At 40.5% G+C, this 26,312-nt stretch overlaps 1 protein-coding gene across 1 annotated transcript in view; it reads right to left on the bottom strand.

The window, feature by feature from the left end:
* The window catches only part of CPLX1 (complexin 1), a 152,533-nt gene that overhangs the window by 37,297 nt on the left and 88,924 nt on the right, over positions 1–26,312 (bottom strand). The window contains exon 3 of the mRNA XM_063294874.1: positions 21,928–22,103. Coding sequence (XP_063150944.1) covers positions 21,928–22,103 — 176 coding nt within the window. The remainder of the gene's footprint in view (positions 1–21,927; positions 22,104–26,312) is intronic.

The following is a 26,312-nucleotide window of genomic DNA, read 5'->3' as shown; positions in this document are numbered from 1 at the left end:
ACCCATGCTGCCATGATGAGGGACCATTTATCAGTTATATATCATATAAGAAATGAATGTGAACCAATTACTTTGCAAGGAGGTACAGTATCTCTAGCAGTTAGCTTATCCTTTGCTTTAAAAATAAATAACCTTCCTTTGCCCTTTATGAGGTCTGTGTGTTTCCTGGAGCAGCATTCTGACTGCAGTCTAGATTTCTATCCTGTCTCCCACCAGCCTGCCTTAAATATTACAGTATCTCATTATGTCATTCAAACCATACAAAAGAGCTGATTTCTCCTTCTCAAAGACAAGAAGTATGACCATTTTAAATTGCATTGTACAGCTTATATAACATACCAGGTTGGATCTGTGACTAGACCCCTCCCCCCTTTTTTTTTGATGAAAGCATCTCTATTGAGTTAAAGCAACATTAAACATGTTGAAAAACAATGTACAGCCACAGGGATGACCAAGCATTACGGTCAAAAGGTTACGAATCTCCCTTAATAAAGTTATGACCTAAAAGATATCTTCATTCATAATAAGATTTTCTTTAGAAAGCAGTTCCCATAATCATTTATTTTCCCAATGTTTTCACTAAGAAAATTCAGTACGTTAATCTCAATACAACTTAATCTATGTCCTTTATCATTGTTCCTAATTCATATCCATATTGCACAGGCCTTTACCATTCAAACAGAACAAAACAGGTTTTGCCCAGAGATACTGACCTGTTCCTTATTCACTGACCTTGAGCCAGTCCCTCTCTCTCAGCCCAACTCACCTCACAGGGTTGCTGTTGTGGGGGAATAGGAGGAGGAAGGAGTATCAAGTATGTTAGCCGCCTTGAGGTATTTATAAAAAATAATAAGGTAGGATAGAAAATAAATAAATAAATAAAATTTTTGCTCATGTTTTGCGGATTTTGTAAAAATATGTTGGAAGAAGGCAATGGCAAACCACTTCTACATTGCTGCTAAGAAAGCAACATGGACACCTACCATGTGGTGAAAACTCTTTTTAATCAAAAGAGGCATATCTCCACCACCTGTGTTAAGTAGAAGTCCTACTATGCTATGCTGGTGGTATACTAGGGCTCAACACTAAGGCTGTTCAGCATTTAAATAACTTTTAATGAAGGAAGTCTTTGCCTTTCGAGTAGAATCTCTAACATAGAAATCCACTTAGCATTCTTATGAGCCTTTTATCTTAGATCAGCTGAGTCAAGATCTGGTCAGTAGTATTTATATAGAATTTGGACTTTGGGGTAATTTCAGCACCCAGTATAAAGGGAGGGAAGAATGGAGGGAGGAAAAGTCAGATTTTGGATTGGGTGCAGCACATGGTCATTTGCGGCATGAGATCCAGTTGCAAGTCATTATCTTCCCTCCACCCTTCCTCACAACCAGAGATGCCAATGTCTCTGGTTATAGTTCTCTCTCTCTCTCTCTGTGTGTGTGTGTGTGTGTACACATGTGCATGCAAGCGATCATCTGCAAATAGAGAGGAAATCAATATGTGTGTCTTTGGAATTTCCCTCCAGTTTACCACAAAGTGTGTTGAGACACCACCTTTCTCCTTGAAGAGATGGCTGCATGTTTCATCAAACAGAAGTGGGTCCTTCTGTTCATGAAGCAGAGAGAGCTATGATGGGATTAAATATGCTTTGTCCCTTACAGTCTCTGTAAAGGAATGTTAATTATTTGACTGAACATTGGGAGTAATGGAATATCCTGGAATTGGACACATTAGTAGAGAAAAACTTCACTGAGCAACTTTTCGTAGGAAAATGTCCTATTATAACATCAAAAATAGGCTATTCATTCTTTTTATGGATATAGCATTTATTATTTAAACCTCTCTTACTTTATAATAGATGTTATACAAAAAGAACGAAGAAGGAATAGTGACAGCAAACAAAATATCAGTTCTTAAAGGCATATATGAATGCCCCCAAAAGAGACATTGTGATTAATCTACTAACTTTATTACACTGTTCTATTGATTAAGGTTCTAATTTAAGAAAAAATTGCTTGGGAGAAATACAATTCTATATCTCTCTATGGGGTTTACTTATCAAGATTTTGATAATGGAAAACAAGCATTCTTCTTGGTCATGCTGAGAAGAAAGTCTCTCCTGTATCAAAACCTTTTGCATTATTTGGCTTTGGTAAGTAGAAGCTATTTATCAATTTACAATTATGAGAGAAAGGCTGATATTATTAACTGAATGTCTTTGATGGGCCCGTATTCTTGTTAGAGAATGCATCTAAACAGTCATGAAGCAACTGTTATATGCTGTAAATAAGCAGTAAACACTAAGTGCAGAGAGGTGGGATAAGTAGGGCTATCTACAGCACGTTCAGAGGCCCATTTATTTACTTATTTATTTATTTATTTTTATCCCACCTTTATTATTTTTATAAATAACTCAAGGCGGGGAACATACCTAATACTCCTTCCTCCTCTTTTCCCCACAACAACATCCCTGTGAGGTGAGTTGGGCTGAGGGAGAGTGACTGGCCCAAGGTCACCCAGCTGGCTTTCATGCCTAAGGTGGGACTAGCACTCACAGACTCCTGGTTTCTAGCCCAGCACCTTAACCACTAGACCAAACTTTCCTCTATATGAGAAAAATCTTAGAAATATTTTCTTTTCCCATGAATATTCCTCCAAATGGCCTGATAAAAGAGCATTTGGTAGAATAGGCCAGAGCTGTTTTGATATTCATTTAGCATGGCCAACCTGTATGCCTCTTTCAGTTGACTAATGGCCAGAGTTATTGATCCTCATTGAAAAGTCTTCTTGGAATTTGAGAATTGTCTACAGCCATTTTTGAGTTATAGCAGATGCATTCATTCATTCATTCATTCAATCTATATGGCTACCCATCCCACCCAAGGAACTCTGGGTGGTGGACAAAAATAAAACCATCAGTATAACAGTAAAATAAGTCACAACCGAAAAAATGGCAGCCACAACCATCAACACTAATAACAATAACTCACAGGCTCACCTAACCTCACAACCCCCATTCCTGGGAGAACAGCCAGAACTTAGGGGTCTTTGAAAAGATCAGCAGTATTGGAGCAAAGCTAATCTTGAAGGAAATGGTGTTCCAAAGGGCAGACACAGAAAAGGCACGCTTCCTTGGTTCCACCACATGAGACTCCTTAATAGATAGAACCTTGAACATGTCCTTCCTGCCAGACCTGATGGGGCAGGACAATTGGAAACAATCTGAGAAAGACAGTCTCTCAGATATCCTGGCTTTTTCCATGAAAGGCTTTATAGGTAACAACCAGCACCTTGAATTGCACCCACCTACTGGGAGCCAGTGAAACTCACAAAGCAAAGTTGCAACATGGGCATACCAAGGTAAAAGCATAACTGCTTGCACCACTGCATTCTGAACCAACTGCAGCTTCTAGATGATATTCAAGGGCAGGGTGAAAGTTGTTTAAAACAGTTGGAAGTGTGTGTCTAACAATGGTTTCTTGAGAAGGGGACAGACCATCATCTCCTTAAGCATTGACTGGACCATCCCCTTTCTCAAAAATACATTCACTATTGCCAGAGCCCACCTGTATGTCACATCCTGGGAAGGCTTAGTTAACTAGGAGAGGCATAGGTCTAGCACACAGGTGCCAAGCTCACAGCCCTGGGAACCTGACCTACTTCCTCAGGACTAACAGGATCAAACTCAGTCCAGATAACATTGCAAGGTCAACTCCATAGGACCTGCCTCAAAGCCACAGCCCAGCATGGAGAGAATCTGGGCAACTTAATCCAACGGATGCCTAGCATATTACTCACAGCAGCTTTGTAAAGAGGTCTCTGGCTCCTGGCTCCCAAGAAGGGACCAAATCACTCAAAACAAGGCTGGTGCATGGCTTCTGTGGATGCAATATGGGCAGATAAAGTAAACGCACTCTGCTGCACTTATCACCATGAGGTAGGCCACAACAGTGGCTCTAACTTGTGCTCCATCAGATTACTTCCCCTTTGTCCTCCAATGGTGCTCTAGGTGCTTCTATATCATGAAACTAAGGGGATCCCCAGGATCCATGGGAGGAGAGAGGCTGCATAGGCTCAATCCAATCCAGAGCCCCAGCCTCCCTTCATTCCAAGTAGCAAGTGAGGCATCAACTGGATCATGCACCAAACCTTCATATGGTAGCAGTGGAGCACCAAATATTCCTGGATGATATACTGTAAAGGATGAAGTACTCCTGATCTTCCAGATTTTATTGAACTACAGTTCCAAGACTTCAGCAAAGGATCGTTACCTTGTTGTGGTGCTGGAGCTTGAGCACCTCAATGATGCCATGAGCTAAACCGTGAAGGGCCACCCAAGACGGGAAGGTCATGACAGAGAGGTCAGACTAAATGCGATCCCTGGGGAAGGTAATGGCAACCCACCCCAGTATTCTTGCCGTGAAAACTAAATGGATCAGTACAACCAGAGATATGTCGGTATACCATTGGAAGATGAGACCCCCAGGTCGGAAGATGGTCAAAATGCTACTGGGGAGGAACAGAGGATGAGTTCAACTAGTCCCAGATGTGATGACGCAGCTAGCTCAAAGCCGAAAGGACGGCTAGCGGCCGACGGTGCTGGTGGTGAACGGCGAATCCGATGTTCTAAGGATCAACACACCATTGGAACCTGGAATGTAAGATCTATGAGTGAGGGCAAATTGGATGTGGTTATTGGTGAGATGTCAAGATTAAAGATAGACATTCTGGGCATCAGTGAACTGAAATGGACTGGAATGGGCCACTTCACATCAGATGACCACCAGATCTACTACTGTGGACAAGAGGACCACAGAAGAAATGCAGTAGCCTTCATAATTAATAGTAAAGTAGCTAAAGCAGTGCTTGGATACAATCCAAACAACGATAGAATGATCTCAATTCAAATTCAGGGCAAGCCATCTAACATCACAGTGATCCAAATATACGCCCCAACCACAGATGCTGAAGAAGCTGAAGTAGAGCAGTTCTATGAGGATCTGCAGCACCTACTGGACAACACGCCTAAAAGAGATGTTATTTTCATCACAGGAGACTGGAAGGCTAAGGTGGGCAGTCAAATGACACCTCGAATTACAGGTAAGCATGGCCTGGGAGAACAAAGTGAAGCAGGACATAGGCTGATAGAGTTTTGCCAAGACAACTCACTCTGCATAACAAACACTCTCTTCCAACAACCTAAGAGACGGCTTTATACATGGACTTCACCAGATGGACAACACCGAAATCAGATTGATTACATCCTTTGCAGCCAAAGGTGGCGGACATCTGTACAGTCGGTAAAAACAAGACCCGGAGCTGACTGTAGTTCAGATCACGAACTTCTTCTTGCACAATTTAGGATCAGACTAAAGAGATTAGGGACGACCCACAGATCAGCTAGATATGAGCTCACTAATATTCCTAAGGAATATGCAGTGGAGGTGAAGAATAGATTTAAGGGACTGGACTTAGTAGATAGGGTCCCAGAAGAACTCTGGACAGAAGTGTGCAACATTGTTCAGGAGGCGGCAACAAAATACATCCCAAAGAAAGAGAAAACCAAGAAGGCAAAATGGCTGTCTGCTGAGACACTAGAAGTAGCCCAAGAAAGAAGGAAAGCAAAAGGCAACAGTGATAGGGGGAGATATGCCCAATTACATGCAAAATTCCAGAGGTTAGCCAGAAGAGATAAGGAATTATTTTTAAACAAGCAATGCGCAGAAGTGGAAGAAGACAATAGAATAGGAAGGACAAGAGACCTCTTCCAGAAAATCAGAAACATTGGAGGTAAATTCCAGGCAAAAATGGGTATGATCAAAAACAAAGATGGCAAGGACCTAACAGAAGAAGAAGAGATCAAGAAAAGGTGGCAAGAATATACAGAAGAGCTGTATAGGAAGGATAACAATATCGGGGATAGCTTTGACGGTGTGGTCGGTGAGCTAGAGCCAGACATCCTGAAGAGTGAGGTTGAGTGGGCCTTAAGAAGCATTGCTAATAACAAGGCAACTGGAGACGACGGCATCCCAGCTGAACTGTTCAAAATCTTGCAAGATGATGCTGTCAAGGTAATGCATGCTATATGCCAGCAAATTTGGAAACCACAAGAATGGCCATCAGATTGGAAAAAATCAACTTATATCCCCATACCAAAAAAGGGAAACACGAAAGAATGTTCAAACTATCGAACAGTGGCACTCATTTCACATGCCAGTAAGGTAATGCTCAAGATCCTGCAAGGTAGACTTCAGCAATTCATGGAGCAAGAATTGCCAGATGTACAAGCTGGTTTAGAAAAGGCAGAGGAACTAGAGACCAAATTGCCAATATCCGCTGGATAATGGAAAAAGCCAGGGAGTTTCAGAAAAACATCTATTTCTGTTTTATTGACTATTCTAAAGCCTTTGACTGTGTGGACCAGAACAAATTGTGGCAAGTTCTTAGTGGTATGGGGATACCAAGTCATCTTGTCTGCCTCCTGAAGAATCTGTATAACGACCAAGTAGCAACAGTAAGAACAGACCACGGAACAACGGACTGGTTTAAGATTGGGAAAGGAGTACGGCAGGGCTGTATACTCTCACCCTACCTATTCAACTTGTACGCAGAACACATCATGCGACAAGCTGGCCTTGAGGAATCCAAGGCTGGAGTTAAAATCTCTGGAAGAAACATTAACAATCTCAGATATGCAGATGATACCACTTTGATGGCTGAAAGTGAAGAGGAACTGAGGAGCCTTATGATGAAGATGAAAGAAGAAAGTGCAAAAGCTGGTTTGCAGCTAAACCTCAAAAAAACCAAGATTATGGCAACCAGCTTGATTGATAACTGGCAAATAGAGGGAGAAAATGTAGAAAGACTTTGTATTTCTAGGTGCAAAGATTACTGCAGATGCTGACTGCAGTCAGGAAATCAGAAGACGCTTAATCCTTGGGAGAAGAGCAATGACAAATCTCGATAAAATAGTTAAGAGCAGAGACATCACACTGACAACAAAGGCCCGCATAGTTAAAGCAATGGTGTTCCCTGTAGTAACATATGGCTGCGAGAGCTGGACCATAAGGAAAGCTGAGCGAAGGAAGATCGATGCTTTTGAACTGTGGTGTTGGAGGAAAATTCTGAGAGTGCCTTGGACTGCAAGAAGATCAAACCAATCCATCCTCCAGGAAATAAAGCCAGACTGCTCACTTGAGTTAATGATATTAAAGGCAAAACTGAAATACTTTGGCCACATAATGAGAAGACAGGACACCCTGGAGAAGATGCTGATGCTAGGGAGAGTGGAAGGCAAAAGGAAGAAGGGCCGACCAAGGGCAAGATGGATGGATGATATTCTAGAGGTGACGGACTCGTCCCTGGGGGAGCTGGGGGTGTTGACGACCGACAGGAAGCTCTGGCGTGGGCTGGTCCATGAAGTCACGAAGAGTCGGAAGCGACTAAACGAATAAACAACAACACAGTTCCAAGAATCATTTGTTTAGGCTATGTTGGCTTGGAATGGTAGGATTTGCAGCTTAGCAACTTTTGATTTTTGCTTCTGATCTAAATCCATTCCAATCTACCTTCTGGCCAGATCCACTGCTGAAAGTTCTTTGATACCCTTGTATCAATATCAATATCAAGAGGACAGGAGGACTAAAATCTTGCAAACTCTCCTGGGTCTCCCAGCAGCTTTTGATACCATCAAACATAGGATTCTCTGGTCCACCTTTTAAAAATGAGAGTTGTAAGTACTGTGTTTCTATGATCCCCTTTCTTCCTGCTTAGGGACATGTGTCCTACTTTATGGAAGGCACCCCAAGTCCATTTTGAAAATAGCTATAAAAAGAGAAACCAGAGGCTTTCAATTTGCCTAACCCCAGTTTGTAGATTAGGCAAGAATAGTCTATATTTTATTTCTGTTTCAGTTATAGCAATAACTTCTACATTAACAATTTTATGCCAACCTTTTCTTTTTTTTCCTTTTTTTATGATAAGGAAAACTGAATCTTACATATCTCTGCAGTTATCTGTCTATTGTGTGACTTTAGCTGTAACTCATTCACACCTGGAAGTCTTCTGATGTTGCAGTTGCCATGCTATGGACATGCATGTATGAACCAATTCAACAGCCTCGGAGATGAAGGACTTTAGCAGTCAACACCAGTGCTCTGCAGTTCAATTCAGCTGAATATAATAGGTTATTAAACATTCCTTCCCATTACACACTCTGAGAACCAATTGAATTGACACTTATTAGGAGCAGAGGAAATGTTCCAAATAGTGTAAGTCTACTCTAGTTGAAATGAATCACAAGAGGAGCCAATTTATAAATACCTTATTGAGTAGACATTATAATGTCAACGTGCAAAAAAGCAAAACCAAGCCAGCTGAGGTCCTCAGAATAATTTCCAATGAAATTACTTTCTCTGAGGGGGAAAATCAAGTTGCTTCACAGCTGCAGCATTTAATATTGATGTAATCACTCTGCCTTACCTGAAATATACAAAGCTATTAACAATCATGTGGTCTGCAATGAATCAAGATGGTAGCACCACAACACTGAAGAAGCAACTCTTACTAGGAAGAAAAGCTGAAATAATACTCTCAGTCTTCTCTTCTGAAAATATGAATGCTGCCTATTTCTAAGAATTGCCTGAATATTTAAATATTTAGTTGACCATCTTTGAATATTTATAGTATTGTAGTTGATATCCAGTGTAGTTTATTGATGCATCTGTATTTATTATCCAATAGCATATGATAGCCAACATGCCATCTTATTTACTATTTGGCAACATTTAATAGATGCCATGCAGCAGTGCATACTATTTGACAACAGTTGTAAGAAATATGTCATGATATTTTGCAGCTGACATGATATTTGACATTTCATGCTTGACACCCTCCAAAGTCAGAGATATGTCAGCCAGTCTGTTACATTCCAGGCTAGAGATAATATTTGATACTCAAGAATTTAATTTTAAATTTCACATTTGAAATGTGAATGGAGAATATTGAAATATCTATTGTTAGAATTATTAATATTAGCACTAGTGCTGTTTTGTCCTCCTGGTGTTAACATTCAGAAGTACAGGAATTCAGGTCCTTCAACAAACAAAGGAAGACCCCAGTTTCTCAATCAGCAGGTTTTGCTTTGCTTCAGGACAGCTGGCATGACTCATATTCTCCTGAGTCAATGGCTTTCATTGAGATCTTGTACATGGCAACGGGAAGTCTTCTGAGCTTCAAATAATGTCCTCGATTTTTATGTTACCTCTTTCAAGTATTTTTCTATTGCATTGGGAAGGAAGGAAGGAAGGAAGGAAGGAGTCTATGCAGTTTACAAAACATGAAAACCAAATAAAATAAACAAAACAGGTAGGAATCAAACAGAAGTAGAGTTTAAAAAAAACTGCTGGGCTTTGATAAAGAAACAAATTCTCATTAGAAGCCAGGAAGTATTTCACTATATGTTGATCTCATGTATTGTTGAGTTTTTGTCTCAAAAAAAATTGGACATTCACAACTTCCTGGATTAAACAAAAGGGAATCCCCCTTCCTTGCTTTAAATAATTCAGTGTCCTCTTCATATGACCTTTAGGTGTCCTTTAATCCTGTTCCTATCAGTGTCATTTTCTCTAGGATTTGTTGATCAGCCTTTTAGGAAAATCCCAAAAATCTGATGAAAAGGCCATGGATATTGTTTGGATTAACTGAAATTAACTACACGTTACTCTTCTTTTCTATTTCCCCACATCTTTCAGTTGACACTTGTTTTAAGCTAAATTTAACTTTAAATCCCATTAGAATCCAAGCTAGTATATTTTTATGCCTTTTACTTAATTATTATTAAATTGATTTCTGCCGTTGTGCTCTGGTAGCACTTAACAGAATCATTCCACAAGAACTTTAAAACCCTCAAACCTTAAAATTTAAAAGTAAAACCATACTCTTGAATTAAAACCATTGATATACATTTAAATTTTTTTTTTTTATTATTATTATTATTTAACAGGTTTATATAGCCGCCTATCTCAAGTACATGACTCAGGATGGCTAACAATATTAGAAAATTATATATAGTATATATGTATATATACATATACATATGTGTGTGTGTGTGTGTACAAAACAAAACATACAACAGCCAGGAAAAAAATGAAAAAAAAGTCAGTCCAACTTTCAACATAGCCAGGAGATGGGCTCTGTCAGGCACCTGGGGTCCTACGCTCAAGCATAGAGTCAAGTCTTCAAGACCTTATGGAGGGCCAACAGGGAATGATAGAACGATATTCCAGAGGTGAGGTGCCACAATAGAAAAGGCTCTTCTGGACCCTGCCAGCTGACATTCCTTAATAGATGGGACCTGGAGCATACTTCTCCTGCCAGATCCAACCGAACAGGTAGATATGGCTTTACCTAAACAGGTTGGGTAGTTTACCAGACACAGTTACATATAACTATATAACATGTAGGTATGATCTGTTATGTGTCTCATTTGCTGCCTTTAAGCAAAATGCTGCTGCCAAAAATGTCCTGTCTCATGTTTCCACCAACTGAGCTATTTTTTATGGTAGGCCTACAACAAGGAATTTTGAAGATAATCTCAGCCTATTGCATCACACCAAGAAGCAATTGCAGTCATACCTACATACACATCCATAAGTTGCAAATAACTTGTTCATAACATGTATTTCCTCAGTGATGTTGCGGTCCTGTCAGGTTTAAGTCACATTCTTTCTTATTTTACTCCTAATACCATATTAAGCATTTCTGGAATTTCTCCTCAGTAACATTGAATTACAATAGTGTTTATGCCACAGTTCTCATTCTATTATTTGTATTATTTGCTGATTCTCAGTTCAGGCTAATTTTGCCTTTAGAATTTTATATAGATTATTTATTAGCTGATTGGAACCAGAGAATAAATTATTTGTTGCAAAATTTTGCCTTTTTGGAGTTAGCACCTGATATTCTACTATATTCTCCAATGTAGTAGACTGCCAATTATATCTCCTAGAATATAGAAGTTGACATTCACTAACTTTATTATTGTTGTTATACCTTTCCCATATGTAACATTATTTTTGTTCTGCTCTAAGAAGGTAATGAAGTTATATTGTACTGTATATACACAGGAAGCAAACACAGAGAAGCTGTATTAGGCATCAGAAATGAAACCTGGTGCTGGATATAGCTCAGGTCACACATTTCTTGCAAAATTATATCTTAAACTAAAGAAAACAAAAAGAGCAGACAACAAGATATCATCTCAGCAATACTCCATCTGATTATTCAGTGAAGTTAAAGAATAGTTAGATTTGACCGAGTGCCTGAAAAACTCTGGACTGAAATTCATGCCATCCTTAAAGAGGAAGCAAATAGAGAATCCTACAATGCAAAAAGCAAAAATGAGCAATATGGCTGTCTTCTGATATGTTGAAAATAGCTGAAGAAAGATGGAAAACAAAAGGCAACAGAGATAGGAAAAATTGCCATATTAAACAAAGTTCTAGAGAAAAGCCAAAAGACACAAGGAGTTATATCTAAATAATTACTGCAAAGAAACTGAGGAAAGAAGAGTGCATAAACTCGCCTCTTGCTTGATATTAAAAAAAAACTCTAAGATTATGTCACAGAGACTGCCAGACTAATGCAACAGACAGAGCAGAAATTGGTAGTAACAGACATTATCTTCCTAGGCTCAAAAATTCACAGGGATGTGAATGTGGCCATGAAACAAGGAAACATCTGCTTCTTGGGAGAAAGACTATGATATATCTAGACAAAATATTAACATGCAAAGACATCACGCTGACAATGAAGTTATACAGTGTCACATTTTCCAGTTGTCGAATATTGCGGTAAAAGCTGAGTGAGGAAAAGCTGAATGATGCCTTTGCATGACGGTGCCGAGAGAATTTTTGAGAATCACAAGGAGAACAAATTATTCAATACTAGATAAGAAACACTAATCATGAAGCTAAAGCGTTAACAGCTTAGACATATTCTAATGCTTGGAAAAATCAAAGACAGTAAAAAAATGAGGCTGATAGAAGTAAGATGGCTAAATACTCTCACTGATGACACAATTAGGAGTTTTCAAGAACTCAAAGAAACTGTTGCTGATGGACAATGCTGGTGAAATGGTATCCATCAAATCATGAAGAATCAGAAGCAACAGAATGATGGAAGAACACAACTTTTTCAACCATCTGACATTTCAGAAAGGACCAGGGGCTGTTTATGTCTGTGTTCAGTAGGGTAAAACTAAAGAATAAGTTTTCTTAAGGCCCTACAGTACTTAACAAAAGCCAGATGCTGGATCATTGGCTCTTAGTATTTACTTAGCCTTTAGCCTCCTGCAGTGAACTCCTCAAGTCCTATGGGTCTCTCATTCTGCCAGGATGCAGCCCTTTTTGAACTGTTCTACTTTCTTCAAGTACCAGTCCAAATACTACCTATTACCACCTCCAAATACTACCTACCACCACCTGTTCACTAAGCACATTTCTTACTACAGTGAAGAAATATACCAGCCTCAGCATCATTTCTGAGCAAGGCATTTAGGTCAGGCAGCTCCTAGCACTTACCTACAAACACCTTGCTTTGAGGAGTTCAGAGAAATACACTGCAAAAAGCAAATATTTTAGAGATCTGAGATATCAGAATGAGGTATTAGGGAGGAAAGTAATGAGCATGGAGGGTACAGCATGCAGGCCTGGCCCTACTCTGCTCTTCTCATTTCATTACCTAAGGGAGAGGATTCATTTCATAAATGGGCTGGATCTGCTAGCCACCTTCTTTCAGATCATTTCCACTTTTGCAAAGAGATCCAGATGTGGGTACACAAGATTGTCTGCTGCTTAAACATTAATCCCCTGCGGTCATAGTACCTCTATTAGATCCCTCCTGCATGGCTTCTAATGACATATGTACCAAGCCAGCAGTAGAATAAAGGGATGTGGCATGCTGGGAATCCCTATGAACCCATTTCCTTCCTTTCCCTAGTAATAGCTGGAAGGCATAGCATTAAAAATGATATTTGATAGGACATTGTAGAAGAAGATATATTAATCCTATGGCTATTGTCTGGCTTGAGGGATAATGTATCATGCAATATTATACTGTGTTGTTTTTAATGAAGTTATGGTAACTAGAATGAAAATGGAAGCAATATCCAATATTGTAAATAAAAAGGTTTATTAAAGGTTACAACTGTTTACTTCCACATCTCCTTATATATAATTATCAATAATAATAATAATAATAATAATAATAATAATAATAATAATAATAATTTAGTAAATCTTTATGCCGCCCAAGGGACGTGGTGGTGCTGCGGGTTAAACCGCTGAGCTGCTGAGCTTGCCAACCGGAAGGTCGGCGGTTCGAATCTGCGTGACGGGGTGAGCTCCCGTTGCTAGTCCCAGCTCCTGCCAACCTAGCAGTTCGAAAACATGCAAATGTGAGTAGATTAATAGGGACCGCTTTGGTGGGCAGGTGACGGCGTTCCGTGTAGTCATGCCGACCACATGACCACGGAGGAAGTGTCTACGGACAAACGCCGGCTCTTCGGCTTTGAAACGGAGATGAGCACCGCCCCCTAGAGTCGGACACGACTGGAGTTAATGTCAAGGGAAACCTTTACCCTTATGCTGCCCAACTCCCAGTGACTCTGGGTCATAAACACTCGAAATATTACTGGATGGGGAAAGGTTCTATTGCTATTTATAAAGCTCCTAATTTTCTTCCTCACTGAAAATCTTTTGCTGGTAGCAAAACTTAACCCCTTATTTATGCCCCCGCTTATCAATGGGGCTTGCTGAAAATGGTATCACAGGCAAGATGACAATAATTAAAAGGAAAGATGTCAGTAAATTCTGTTAGTGAGTTCACTGCAGTCACTTGGGATGTAAACCTCTTCCTCAGCTTTATAGACTGACATGGTTAACAGGAAGGCAAACCTTTCTCTCGTTGGAGGCCTTTGGCCTTCAGACATGGCCAGAATAAAATTTTGCCTTTAGGCAGCTGCAGGGATAGTCTCAGATGCAGAAAAAAACCTTCTGAATTTTCAGACAACAAGCTCTTTATGAATTGGTTTTCTTGGGGAGGTCCCTTCCTTCCTCCCTCCCTCCCTCCCTCCCTCTGTAATTCTGCCTACCATTACACTCTCCCAGGTGCATAAATATACTTGTAGAACATGGAAGAGTTTCACTGAAACTCGGAGATTTGCTAAAAATGCTAAAAAACCCACACTGGTTTTGTTATGATTCCTTCATGATGGAGGCCCTGGTTCAAGTACTGAAATGCTTATGGATCTATTGTCATGTGTAAATTTCAGGTAATTACTAGATAATACCTTTAGTCTACTCCACTTGGCAAAGCAGAAACAACACAGAGTAAATAAGAGTCTTCTCCCACTATTGTATGGTGACTATTTCTATGCCATCAGAAGCAACAAGGCCATGAGGAAATGTAATGGGAGTATCTGCTTGTTCATGGTGAAATGCCATCTAGGTGTGTATGAGCCCATTATTATCAAAATAATGGAGCTTCCAGAATGAGGTAAGTAACCTTGTTTCCCTTATGCATCCCCCTCTCCTTTCATTTTGTGTCATCACATGGAACTCAAGAATTCAACTAGTGATAAATGATACCATCACCCTGACATATCTTACCAGGTTGCCCGATTTTGTGCTACCATTTGTTGTATCCATCCTACCTACAATTGAAGAGTAGCACACATTTTGGTGAGTGCCACTGCTATCTGTAGTAGTTACTATAATATTGCATTTTATGTAATTTTATTGCATTTCATGTCTTTTGTTAAGTTTTATTAATAATAATTACAGGTTTATGTATTTTACTGTTGTGCTGTCTGGCCTAAAGGCCATAATAAAGGTTTGATGATGATGTGAAATGAACTTCACAGTCGTTGTGCTGACATTTGGATAGTTCTCTCTTTTCTTCTAGGACATGGTTACTTTAAGAACTGACACCATCAATCCCAATATTGACCCAACTCATGCACAATTGGAATATGCAGAAATTAGGTTTATTTAAACTAGTGTACAGATCAGAAGAAAAGCTGCGATTAAGAGATTCCCCTAAACTCACTCACTAAAACTTTCCAGCACCCCTTTCTCATCCAACCTCTAATGGTCAGCCATACCAGCCGCAGATGTCTCAGCCAGTATGACCTTGACTCCCCCTGGGCAGCCCAAACAATGGTGATTCACACTCCTTGCAACTCCCCCCTCCCGTCTTCTTCCTTGACACACGTTGGCTCATCTGTGCAGACGAACACGATCAGACGATTCAGAACTAATTTGATTGTGGAGTCTGACACTTACAAGGCCATGGAGAACCTATAATCATGTCCACTCTGTTGTGTTAATTGGATCCTAAGCTCTAATACCTTTCAGATATGTTTCTTTTTAATCATAATATGAAATCTGTATTCCAGAATAAAGAGAAGTCCAGTTGCTAGAAGTCAAGAGAACAAGTTGCTATTTTGATAAAGAAACAAGGAAGTAGGATAAAAAGGGAAATGGAAGAGCGTTGGGGGAAGGTGATGTTCCCTCTGTCTCCTATTTCTTGCTGTTTACAGGAAACTGTTTTTCTCTAAAGAATTAGCTAATGAGACAATAAGGGAACTATTTTTCAATTTGTTACAGCTTTCTTTCATATGGGTTTCCTTGACTTGTTCATTCTTAATTATTTCTTTAAGAAAAGGGTTAAAATGCAGCGAAAAGACTTGCCCATCTAAATAACATCTGGATAAATCTTCTTACATGGAATCTCTATTCTGACAGAGAATCTTACATCCAGAATAGAATAATTCTCTACCCTTTCAAGTTTTGGGAGACAGATCAAACTGAGTTCAAAACAAATACCTGCTCAGGAGTGATTCAGATTCAGAACAATTGTGTCGTTTATGGTGATAAGCCTAAGAAGATTGACTAGTTTTTATTACTATCTAAGCCAGGACATATAAAAGCTTTATTTATACATGCATTTCTCTCTTCAGTGTTGACTAAGGTAATACTAATAGTATCTATACTGACTACTGAAAACATAAGCAGGGATTTCAAATTGGATTGTTATACTTGACTATGCGTCTTCACCCCTGAAAGCCTTCTCCCGGCCAAAATAGCCACATACGGTATATGAGAAACTGAGAAAATGTATAGCTAACAAACAGGAATTGCTGAATGAGGCATTTACTTTATCTGTTATTTAGCTGCTAATTTTAGAAGGTGGATGTTGAGATCCCTGAGTTTCTTTCTTAATAGTTTTTTTTTCCCAAACCGGACTTGACATGAACATCTCTTTAAAGAGAGGATGCCTTCAAAGGACTATCTTAAAAGTAAAACAGTTAGGCACTATATAGTACTTCTTTCAGAAATGGAAATACGTAGTAATGCCAATAACACCCACCACCATCACCTGCCTTCTTCCCATACAAACAGTAACTGATTGAAACTTGAAAAAGAATGGGTAACAGGGAAAGGGTGCTTCTTTAAAATCGATCCAGATTAAAAGCCTTAAATTTTGCCAGCCTTTTACTTGAACATTCTCCGCATGGGCCTGCCTTGGAAGAAAGTTTCTAAATTCCAGCTGTTCCAGCTGTTGTGGTCCAATACTTAGATCATCAGTCTTGAGGCAGCTATTGACTCCTTTTAAGGTCTCAGTACCCAACAATCTAATGGATTCCCTCCTCCCACTTGGGATGTTTTCATAAAGTCATGCTTCTGATTCTATCTTACTGGCACGTTGAGTGAGTGGGGGGTTTGGTAACAGCTTCACTGCTTCAGGATTCCATTCCAAGAGTCACTACTGTTTTCCTGGGTGCTGGAGAACTTCCTCCTCCCCTGAAAATCCTTGGAAATGATCTTTACAGTATTTTTAAAAATATCTTGCTTCGCATTCCCTTTGATGGGGTGTTAGGGCTGTGGAACTTGGAGATACACTGGAACACGTATGAAGCACCTCTTTTCAAACTCTTCAAGCAGCCCCATCTTTTTTCCAGGCTCCTGTGGCTGCTTTAGAATCTGCTTTTGGCTGTGCGCAGCCATTTTGCTTTGCTGGGAAAAATACACTTGAGTTTGTACATATGAAAAGCTTCTCTTTTTTTTTTCTGAATCAAAATGCAAATAATCACACTGTCCCCCCCCCCCCCTTTATCAGATTGCTGCAGCTGCAGTCTCACCAGTGGTCTAGTTAGATAGGAAACTCTGAGCTCTTTTGCCACAGCACTGGTGATCAGGTGATCTAACTTATTTTTTGCATGTGGAGAAGCCCATCTGTTATTATACGCATGTATTAAGGAACAAAAAAACAACCCACAAAAATATGGTTCTGGAAAAACCTGGTCCAAACCTATATAACACTTGGAAAACCTTGTTCTCCATAACAGTTTACTGAACTCCCACTTCCCAAACAAGTATGTCAGTTGGAATGAAGCTATCCGTAACATTTGCACTTGTCTAGATTCTGAATTGTAACGCTTCAAACTGAAAAGAGTGTCCAAATCCTTAATTCTAGAACTGGATCCTGAGTCTTATCCTGGGCTCAGCTCCAGAATGATCAAATTGCCTTTGTTCAGAAGGAACTTGCTTGCTCAGCAGTCAACTGCCATTTTTTAAATTTTGGGATAGGCTGAAGTGAGATGCAGTGCAGTCAAACCTATACCATACATCATGCTAAAATTCATTGTTTAATACATTGTTTCTCAACCTTGGCAACTTTAAGATGGGTAGACGTCAACTCCCAGAATTCCCCAGCCAGCCATGCTTTTTATAGCTCCAGTAGCTATCTTTAGACCTGCTTTCTGTCAGAGGGCTCTGCCCATCCTGTAAGATCTAGTGGGGAGGGCACCCTTTAAATTCCATTTTTGAAGGAGTGTTAACATCAGGGACCACGAGGGAATGTCTTGTTGTTTGCAGCCCCTCTTTAGGAACAGTCCTCCATCAGAGATTGCATCAGCACCATCCTTGTTGGCTTTTAGAAAAGTCCCCCAAAATTGGCTATTTCAGAATGGCTTTAGGGATATTTATTTTTTTATTTTAAATTTAAATTTACTGGGCTGCCAGCACAGCAATCACTCTGGGTGGCATACTGGGATTAAAAACTGCCATGGTGTCTGTCCAGCTGATTTGAGCTGGCAGGGTTGGTGCGCTCCAGGTTCCTTCGATTCAACAATGTCATCTATCAGGACCCAGGAAGTGCGGCTTCTCTGTCACTATGCCTGCCCTCTGCAATGAGGATCCCTCTGAGATCTGGATGGCTCCCACCCTGTTGGCATTCTGAAGGACCATAAAGATCTGGTTGTTCTCCCAGGCCTTGGGCTAGGGAAGTTGGTGGCCCCCTTGTTGGATGTTAGATGTTGGTAGGATGCTTTGGAGTGTGCTGGATTCCCTCCCTGCCTCCCTCCCTTCCTTCCTGCTGTTCTAGTTTGGTTTTGTTGTTTGTTGTTTCTTATTATATTGTTTTTATATTCTCTTGTGTAGCGTGAGCCACCCAGGGAAGGAAGGAAGGAAGGAAGGAAGGAAGGAAGGAAGGAAGGAAGGAAGGAAGGAAGGAAGGAAGGATTAAATCCACAAATAAAAGTCATATCAGGGACTGATAACATGGTGGCTCCTCCCCCCCTAAAATATGCAATTTTTGTTATAGAAAGTGATGTTCCTCAGCATGATGGAGGTAAAGTGTCAGATCCCTGCAATCAGACGAACGTAGTGCACCTGATCGCTGTGACCTACCAGAGTCGTCAGGATGGTCAAAGCATGCCAAGGTGGCTGCAAAGCAGTAAGGGAGGGGTGCGTTCCAGGACAGCAGGGGGAATGTGAGAGCCACGGTCATCTCAAGGAATGCTGCCAGCTGGAGATGGTGGGGACCAGTGGGGAGGGGGAAGGCTTGCATCTGACTGAAGGGGGTTTTCCACCCGTGCCTGAAGAATGCTCTAATTAGGATCTGTGCGCCAACATTCACATTTGCAACTTCAATCTAGAGATGCTTATTGCTGTAACTAATAAAAGAACTTTTCTTTCCTGTAATGGATTGGTACCAAGTTTCTGTTGCTGGGATCTAAATATAGTGGATCTTACATAAAGTTAATTATTTGTTTTTGTATTATGGCATTATCATTTTTCATTTTATTTCATGTTTCCATTATATTGGAGTGTGTGTTGTTTATAGCTGTCTGCAACTGAAGCAGCTTAGAAGCCAAAATAAAGAAATAGCATATATAATTTTATTCAACCTCTGAAATGCTCTTACTTCAAGCCACACCTTGATTCCTTCCAATTCACTGTTGTCTATTTCATCTCTTCCCAATTTATTACATTCCGGATGTCTTGGACCAAAAGTCCCATCACCCCAGTCTCTTGTATGCCAACCTCTCTCTTACGGTGTTTATTGTGCAGATAAAAATTAAGGGAAACCTCCTGCCATGCAGATCTTCTTGAACTCCCAGAAAAAAGCAGGATATAAATGACACACAGACACACTTATATTATATTATATTATATTATATTATATTATATTATATTATATTATATTATATTATATTATATTATATTATATTATTATATATAGGCCTAATCCCATTAAAACCAGCTTCGTTTGAGCAATATACCAGCCTTACGTAGCATCAAAATTCTCCCTCCAATCAAGAGTAATTCCTCTTTTCCTACCTTATGAATTATCTAATCAAAGAGGCCCAAGTAACTTAATTGGTAAATATTCATTACTTTATATTTTTGCGTGCTACATCACTGACTAAGTCTCTCTCTCCCCCGCCCCCCGCCCCCCAAGTCGTGGGAAAAAGTAAATACACCCTCTTTGAGTTCTATAGTTTTACGTATCAGGACAGACTAAAAATCATCTGGTCCTTAGCAGGTCTTAAAGTTAGGTAAAGACAGATGAACAACAACGCATGACATATTACTCCGTGTCGTTATTTATGTGATAAAAATAAAGCCAAAATGGGGAAGCAAACATGCACAACACATACATGTATATGTGAACTGGGGGAGGGGGCTACATGATAAGCACATATAGGACTGTAAGCCCAATAGATATTGAAATTACATTTTCAAATCTGGGTAAGGATCAAACTTTTTAAAGAATATTCTGAAGTTATCCCAATGGCGCTGTGCTTGACAGCACTGTAAAATGTTGCATGTCTGCTTTTATCCTTGGGGAGGATAAACTAGTACTGTGGGATGCATAAACAGGAAGGATATACTTAACATGATTAAAGTGTGATATTTGAAATGATGGCAGGGTTTATTTCTTTTTTTCTCGGTCCTTTTTTTATAATTATATCAACTCCGGCTTGCATCTGAGGAAGTAGAATGTAGTATGGAACAGCATGCAGGGTAATGAGTATGCGACAAGGCTCTGGTAGGTTGGAAAATGCTCCCATTGTGTAGAGGGAGATATTTAATGCTAAGAATATCTCCCTGACATATTAAGTCTGCTCCTTGAGGGCAGAGACTTATCCTTTAAGCTGTTGTTCTGCAACGGCCATGCAGAAGATTGGTGGATTCCACAAATCTTGTGTGTGCTGTAAGAGATGGATGAACCCAGAGGAATTTGGGGGTTCATGAGGATTTCAGTGCTAATAAAGGGTTTAGCCTTAGCCAAGTGTTAAGATGCAAAGTTGGCTGAAACAGCACTGGTGCAAGGGTGCGGTTCAGGTTCAGTGGAACTGGACATACACTGCAAAATAGGTGTCACGGATAACAGGACAAGCCCAGTGGTGGCTTGCTTTGGAAATGCCGCTATTAGACACATATGCAAAGGTAAACGTTTGAGGGCTTTTCCATGTGCTTCGAAGTGTGTAAATGACCAAACATGGATCAGCCAATGCAATTCCACCATTTGAAATGCCTTGTGTGAAACTGACTATATAAGCTTGCCTGTATGTCTGTTTGGGATCTTTCACCTGGGGACATCACTTAAAGTGGCCTTGCGTGTCTGACCAAGACTCTGCAGGTTCCTAATAAAGTTTTAGAGATTTTAAATCTGTGCCCTGATTGAGTAAAGGAAAGGACCTAAACCTCTCCATCTAGGTAGCAAAGAAGGGAGAAAGCTGCTGGGGTTTTTCTCAGGGTATTTCTCCAGCAGTACCTTCAAGTCAGTCTTGACTCCTGGTGACTGCCTAGACAAGTCCCTGCAGCTTTCTTGGCAAGATTTTGGAAGTGGTTTGCCCTTGCCTCCTTCCTAGGGCTGAGGGAGAAGGACTGGCCCAAGGTCACCCAACTGACCTTGTGCCTTAAGTGGGACTAGAACACACAGTCTCCTGGTTTATAGTCTGATGCCTTAACCACTACACCAAACTGGCTATTACGCTAATAATTACAACTGTTATAAACCCCAAGGGATTCCAAGTAAAGCCTTTCTGCAAAAGCTTATCAGGTGCAAAATGCACCATGAGGTTATTTCACACCAAGTAGTGGCAACATTGCTCTGGATACGTGTTCCTGAAAATATTTCCAAGATCTTTCTTTTTGTCATCCGCTAGAGCACTGTTTCTCAACCTTAACCATTTTAAGATGTGTGGACTTCAACTCCCCGAATTCCCCAGCCAGCAATGAACCTGGCAATGCTGGCTAGGGAATTCTGGGAGATGAAGTCCACACATCTTAAAATGGCTAAGGTTGGAAAACACTGCCCTAGAGTAAGACTGCACAATTCCTTTCTGGATCACAAAGTCCAACATCAGGTCACAATGCATCTAAATAGGCTGGAGACCTTTGAGAGGCCATCTGCACATGCTCCATGTACCTCCATCCCCTCTCCCCTAGGTCCAGGTGGGCTCTCCAATGCTTGGAGGAAAAAGTCTGGAGGAATCTGATAGCAATTTTTCCATGAATTCATTCTTTTAGCAGGCATAAGCTTTTTAATTGCTTGGAAAAGTGTGATTCCTACCTTGTCCCGAATCCCTTGCCTCACAACTTCCCGTTCAGCCTCCATCTTGGCATATTTCGCTTTTCTTTCTTCTTCCTGCTGCCGCAGCGCCTCCTGCCGTTCTTCTTCTTTCTTGGCAGCATCGGGATCCTTCTCCTCCTCTCCTCCCAGCATCTTCCCCATGTCTTTGGTAGCCCCTAAAGAAGTAGCAGAAGGCCAAGATGGTGATGGTAGTTGTGCTGGTTTATTATATTGTTCTTGAATTTGATCCTTTTGTGGAAGGAAGGGAATGTAAACTACTGGTTTGGAGCAACTCATAAGCCCCAGAAACCTACCTAACTAAAAAGGAGAGTCTGCCTCCTATTATCCCCACAACGACCTTCTGAAGTTGGTTGGGATGAGAGAGAAGAACTGGCCCAAAGTTGGCTTCCATGCCAAAGGGAGGACTAGAACTCACAGTCCCCTGGTTTCTAGGCCAGCACCTTCACCACTACTTATTAACAAGACTTTATGGCTTATTGATCAATGCAGCATAACCATAATCCAGGGAAACGTTACCACAAAAAAATCATAAACAGTGGAAACTCTGCACTGCTTTTGCTGGTTTGTTTTTGCAATTTTGGCAAGTCACTCTAATCATTCGAGCCTGGTGGTACACATATGTTATTAAACACATCCACATTAAAACACAGCTACGACCACATGAATGAGAATGAGCTGTCAGGTTCATAACAGCTAAAGTAGTATAGAAGGTTTCAGCAGAAGGGACCTGGAGTCAAATCTAAGTTCTGGATGGGTGGACCTAAGCAAGGTGGTCTGAGGTAAAATACTGGAGGCCATAAAGGGGCAGCAAGGGGCCACTTTCCCCTTATGGCTGTGTAGAGGGAAGAACTCTGCTGGTGCTGCAACTACTGCTTTTAAGTGATTGACTGTCATTCAGTGTGTCAAAGGCCTCAATTATGTTTTTTATCTGAAGTGAACAGCTGGAATCATGGAATGGGAAGGGATTTCCAACGTCATCTAGACCAACACAATTAAGCTTCTTTCACCAGCTGATATGCCTTTTGTGTGTGGGGGGGTGGGGAATTATGACACCATCACTATATCTCTGCAGTAATACAACTGACTTCTCACTCAGCACTTCCAAGTTCATGTACAGCTATTATGCAACACCATCTATAGTACAGTATATGTCATTATGAAATGTATGTATTTATTTATTTAAAGAACTTCTATGGCCCCCTATCTCATCTAGTGATCCATCCCTAGACCCCTCACAACAACCAGTAAAAACAGGAGTAAAACCAACCCTTCCCCCCAAGAGCCAAACCAAGCCTGACTCAACCCCCACCCTAGCCCAGCACTTGGGGGAAGAGCCAGGTCTTCTGGAAGGCTAAAATGGTAGGGACCCCTCAAACCTCAGGTGGGAGGCTATTCCAAAGGGCCGGGCAGCTACCAAGAAGGTGCGCCTCTGAGGTCCCATCAGGTGACAACATAAGGGACTAAAGCATGCCCACCCTATCTGACCTAGTGGGATGGGAAGATAACCTGGGAGAGCGGCGGTCCTGCAAATAACCTGGCCCTGTGCCATGTAGGGCTTTAAAAATGATAACCAGCACCTTGAACTGCACCCAACTGGGAGCCAGGGCAGCTCAAGCAGAGTAGTGTAGTTCAGGTGAACTGCGAGGCACCCAGCACTGTGTGCATTGCTGCACTCTGGACCAGTTGCAGCTTCTGGATGGTCTTCAAGGGCAGCCTCATGCAGATCACATTGTAGTGCAATTTGCTGGTGGCATGGAGAGATATCCGAAGTTAAGCATTTTGATTTCCACTGGATAAATAAAGCTACAGCAGCTTGGTTAGTTTATCCATACATAGGACTGCCTTGAATGAAACTGAATTTAGACATACAGTACCAGGCGAAATACATGATTCTTGTTTCTTAGTGCTGCTTTAAAGGCCATTATTAGGACACAACATAAGCTTAGTCTGGGTGCATTTGAAGGCTTAGGCAAGACTGAAATTCTGTTTTGCTTTTAAAATTAAAGTTATCATCCAGTACAGTTACAGGAAGTGGGACTGTTGAGTCAACTCAAGGATCCATGTAATCCAGCATCATATTTTAGGCATTAGCTCCACTTGCCCTCTGGAACCACACAAATAGGCTTGATGGCAATTATCTGTCATTGTCTGTTTACAGCATCTAACATTTTTAAGTAAACCAGAAACACAGAGGCTCTGGTTAGTCACGGCTAACCATTACTGAAACACCATTTCTCTTTCTCTCTCACTTTTTTAATGACACCTAAGCAAGTGTGCATCACTGTATCCTATTTTGTGGCTAGCTAGAAGTTAATTCTCTCTCTAAAGCAGGCAGAATTATTTTTATTAAAGAAAATATCCTTGACATTTTAATAATCAAAGTCATTACCTGACAGCTTTTTTTAAAACAGGTTATTATAGTCGAACAACTTATGTTATCTCAACCTTAATTGAAGGTCAATAGAGCTTATTAAAAGAATGAGTCAATCTGGAGTGGGATGGGGAAACTTGCTGCTGTGTTTTCAAGACAGCTGGGATGAATAATTGTTCCCTCTTTTAAAAATCAGATTTTTGTTTCCTGTCATGCTCAGTTGTGTAGAAAACTCTCTGGACACAGAAGGAAGAAGCATTAGCCTGCTGCAGATCTACGTAAAGGGAAGACCTGTTTATTTACATGGAAGTTGGAAGACCAAATCTTCAAAGAACCATGAGAAATATCTGGCTCAAGCATAGATGGAGAGAGGTGATGAATCCTGTTTCCTATTCCTCTGTCTACAGGGATGCCCTGGCCACCCCCACAGCCACTATGGTCACAGTATTCAGTTTTGCAACACTTGTGCCTGCCAGCCAGCTTGCTTTCCAGCTGTGGAAAACCCCTGCTGCTTTTGCAGATGCAAGCTAGTGGTGCTCCTGAATGATTTTTCTCCAACACAAGCCCACTTCTCCAAAGTGCAGCACTGAGGGAGCGACAGCCCTGGAAATGTTAGCAGATGTGGTTACTACTGATATAGGCACAAACAGTTTCTTCTGGAGACCAGTGTGTATTGTGTTGAGACAATCCTGACAAGTGGTGAAGGTAGAAGACTTGAGACATATGCTTGAATGAAATGTGTCACAGTTCTTTCCTCTGTCTCCTCCAAAGCAACAATTCAGCTTCGGAGAACCCCAGGGTAATTTCTAGATACCAAATTGCAACAACTCAGTTTGTCTCTGTCCACTGACTACCTTTCATATGTGACTGTATTTATTCCATTAGGGAAATCAGGTAATTGTGTCACCCAACTCAAGAAATATCAGTTGGCCATTGGAGCCTTTTAAGAAAGCATCCATAGTTGGAAATTTACATACAAGATCAAGAGGCCACCATTTTGCTTTATGAAATGGAACAACATTCCCACAATTCTTTCATTACTTGGGAGCTATTCTATTTAAGGTTTCCCACAGCCAAGTATCTTCTAGATAGGTGGGGATTACTTCCAGAATACACAGCCAGCATTAGCTATAGCATCTGTGGATTACACCAGTTGTAATGTCAGCACATCTGAGGATGCCAGGTTGGAGAAATCTGCCCTGCACACATCTGAGACACAAACACACACACGTGTGTGTGTGTATAATTTTTATTGATAATTTTTCCATAAGTAAAAGACAGAACTAAAGAAAAAAGGAAAAGGAAAGGAAAAAAAAGAGAAAGAAAAAAAAAGCAAATTATAAAAAGCAAAAAGGAGAAGGAGGGAGGGAATTAAAGAAACAAGAATCAGAAACAACAACATTAACCCTAGCCAGCCACTGTTGTGTTCTGGACATCGGCTCTGAGTCCAGCTGTGAAACAAACATTTTACCCTGCCTTCCTATTCTTCCCCTTCATTCATGTTGGCCTTATTTTTCTACTTGTTTCACTGCAAACAAAGAAGGAGTTTGTTATGATTCCACAGAGATCAAAAACATGTCACAGCACATATGTGGTTTAATTGATAGAACCACCTTTCACTGTAGAAAGATGCAATCTGTTTTTTAAATTGCTTTATTCTACCTTCAGAAATACATTTTCTCTTATTTCAGATACCTCTGTTCCATATTTCTCCATGGTATGTTTCAGAAAGATTTCTCTTTCTTTAAAATAAATCTTATTTATCTTATTACAATTTAAAAAAAATAAAAATGCAACCCCCCAACAACAAAAATACACACACACACACAAACAAGCTATAAACAAAAAATAATTAATAACAAGCAAAACAGAAAACGGGAAAATATAAACAGTCTAGGCATAGCACCTGAATATTACATCTAAAACAATACATGAAAATATCAAATTAAAAAAAAAACCCTCTCTATTCTAAAATACCATGAAATCTGTGCCA

Source organism: Candoia aspera, chromosome 2 (assembly GCF_035149785.1).
Source record: "Candoia aspera isolate rCanAsp1 chromosome 2, rCanAsp1.hap2, whole genome shotgun sequence".
In the NCBI taxonomy this organism is placed as follows: domain Eukaryota; kingdom Metazoa; phylum Chordata; class Lepidosauria; order Squamata; family Boidae; genus Candoia; species Candoia aspera.
This window is presented reverse-complemented; position numbering and strand designations above follow the sequence as displayed.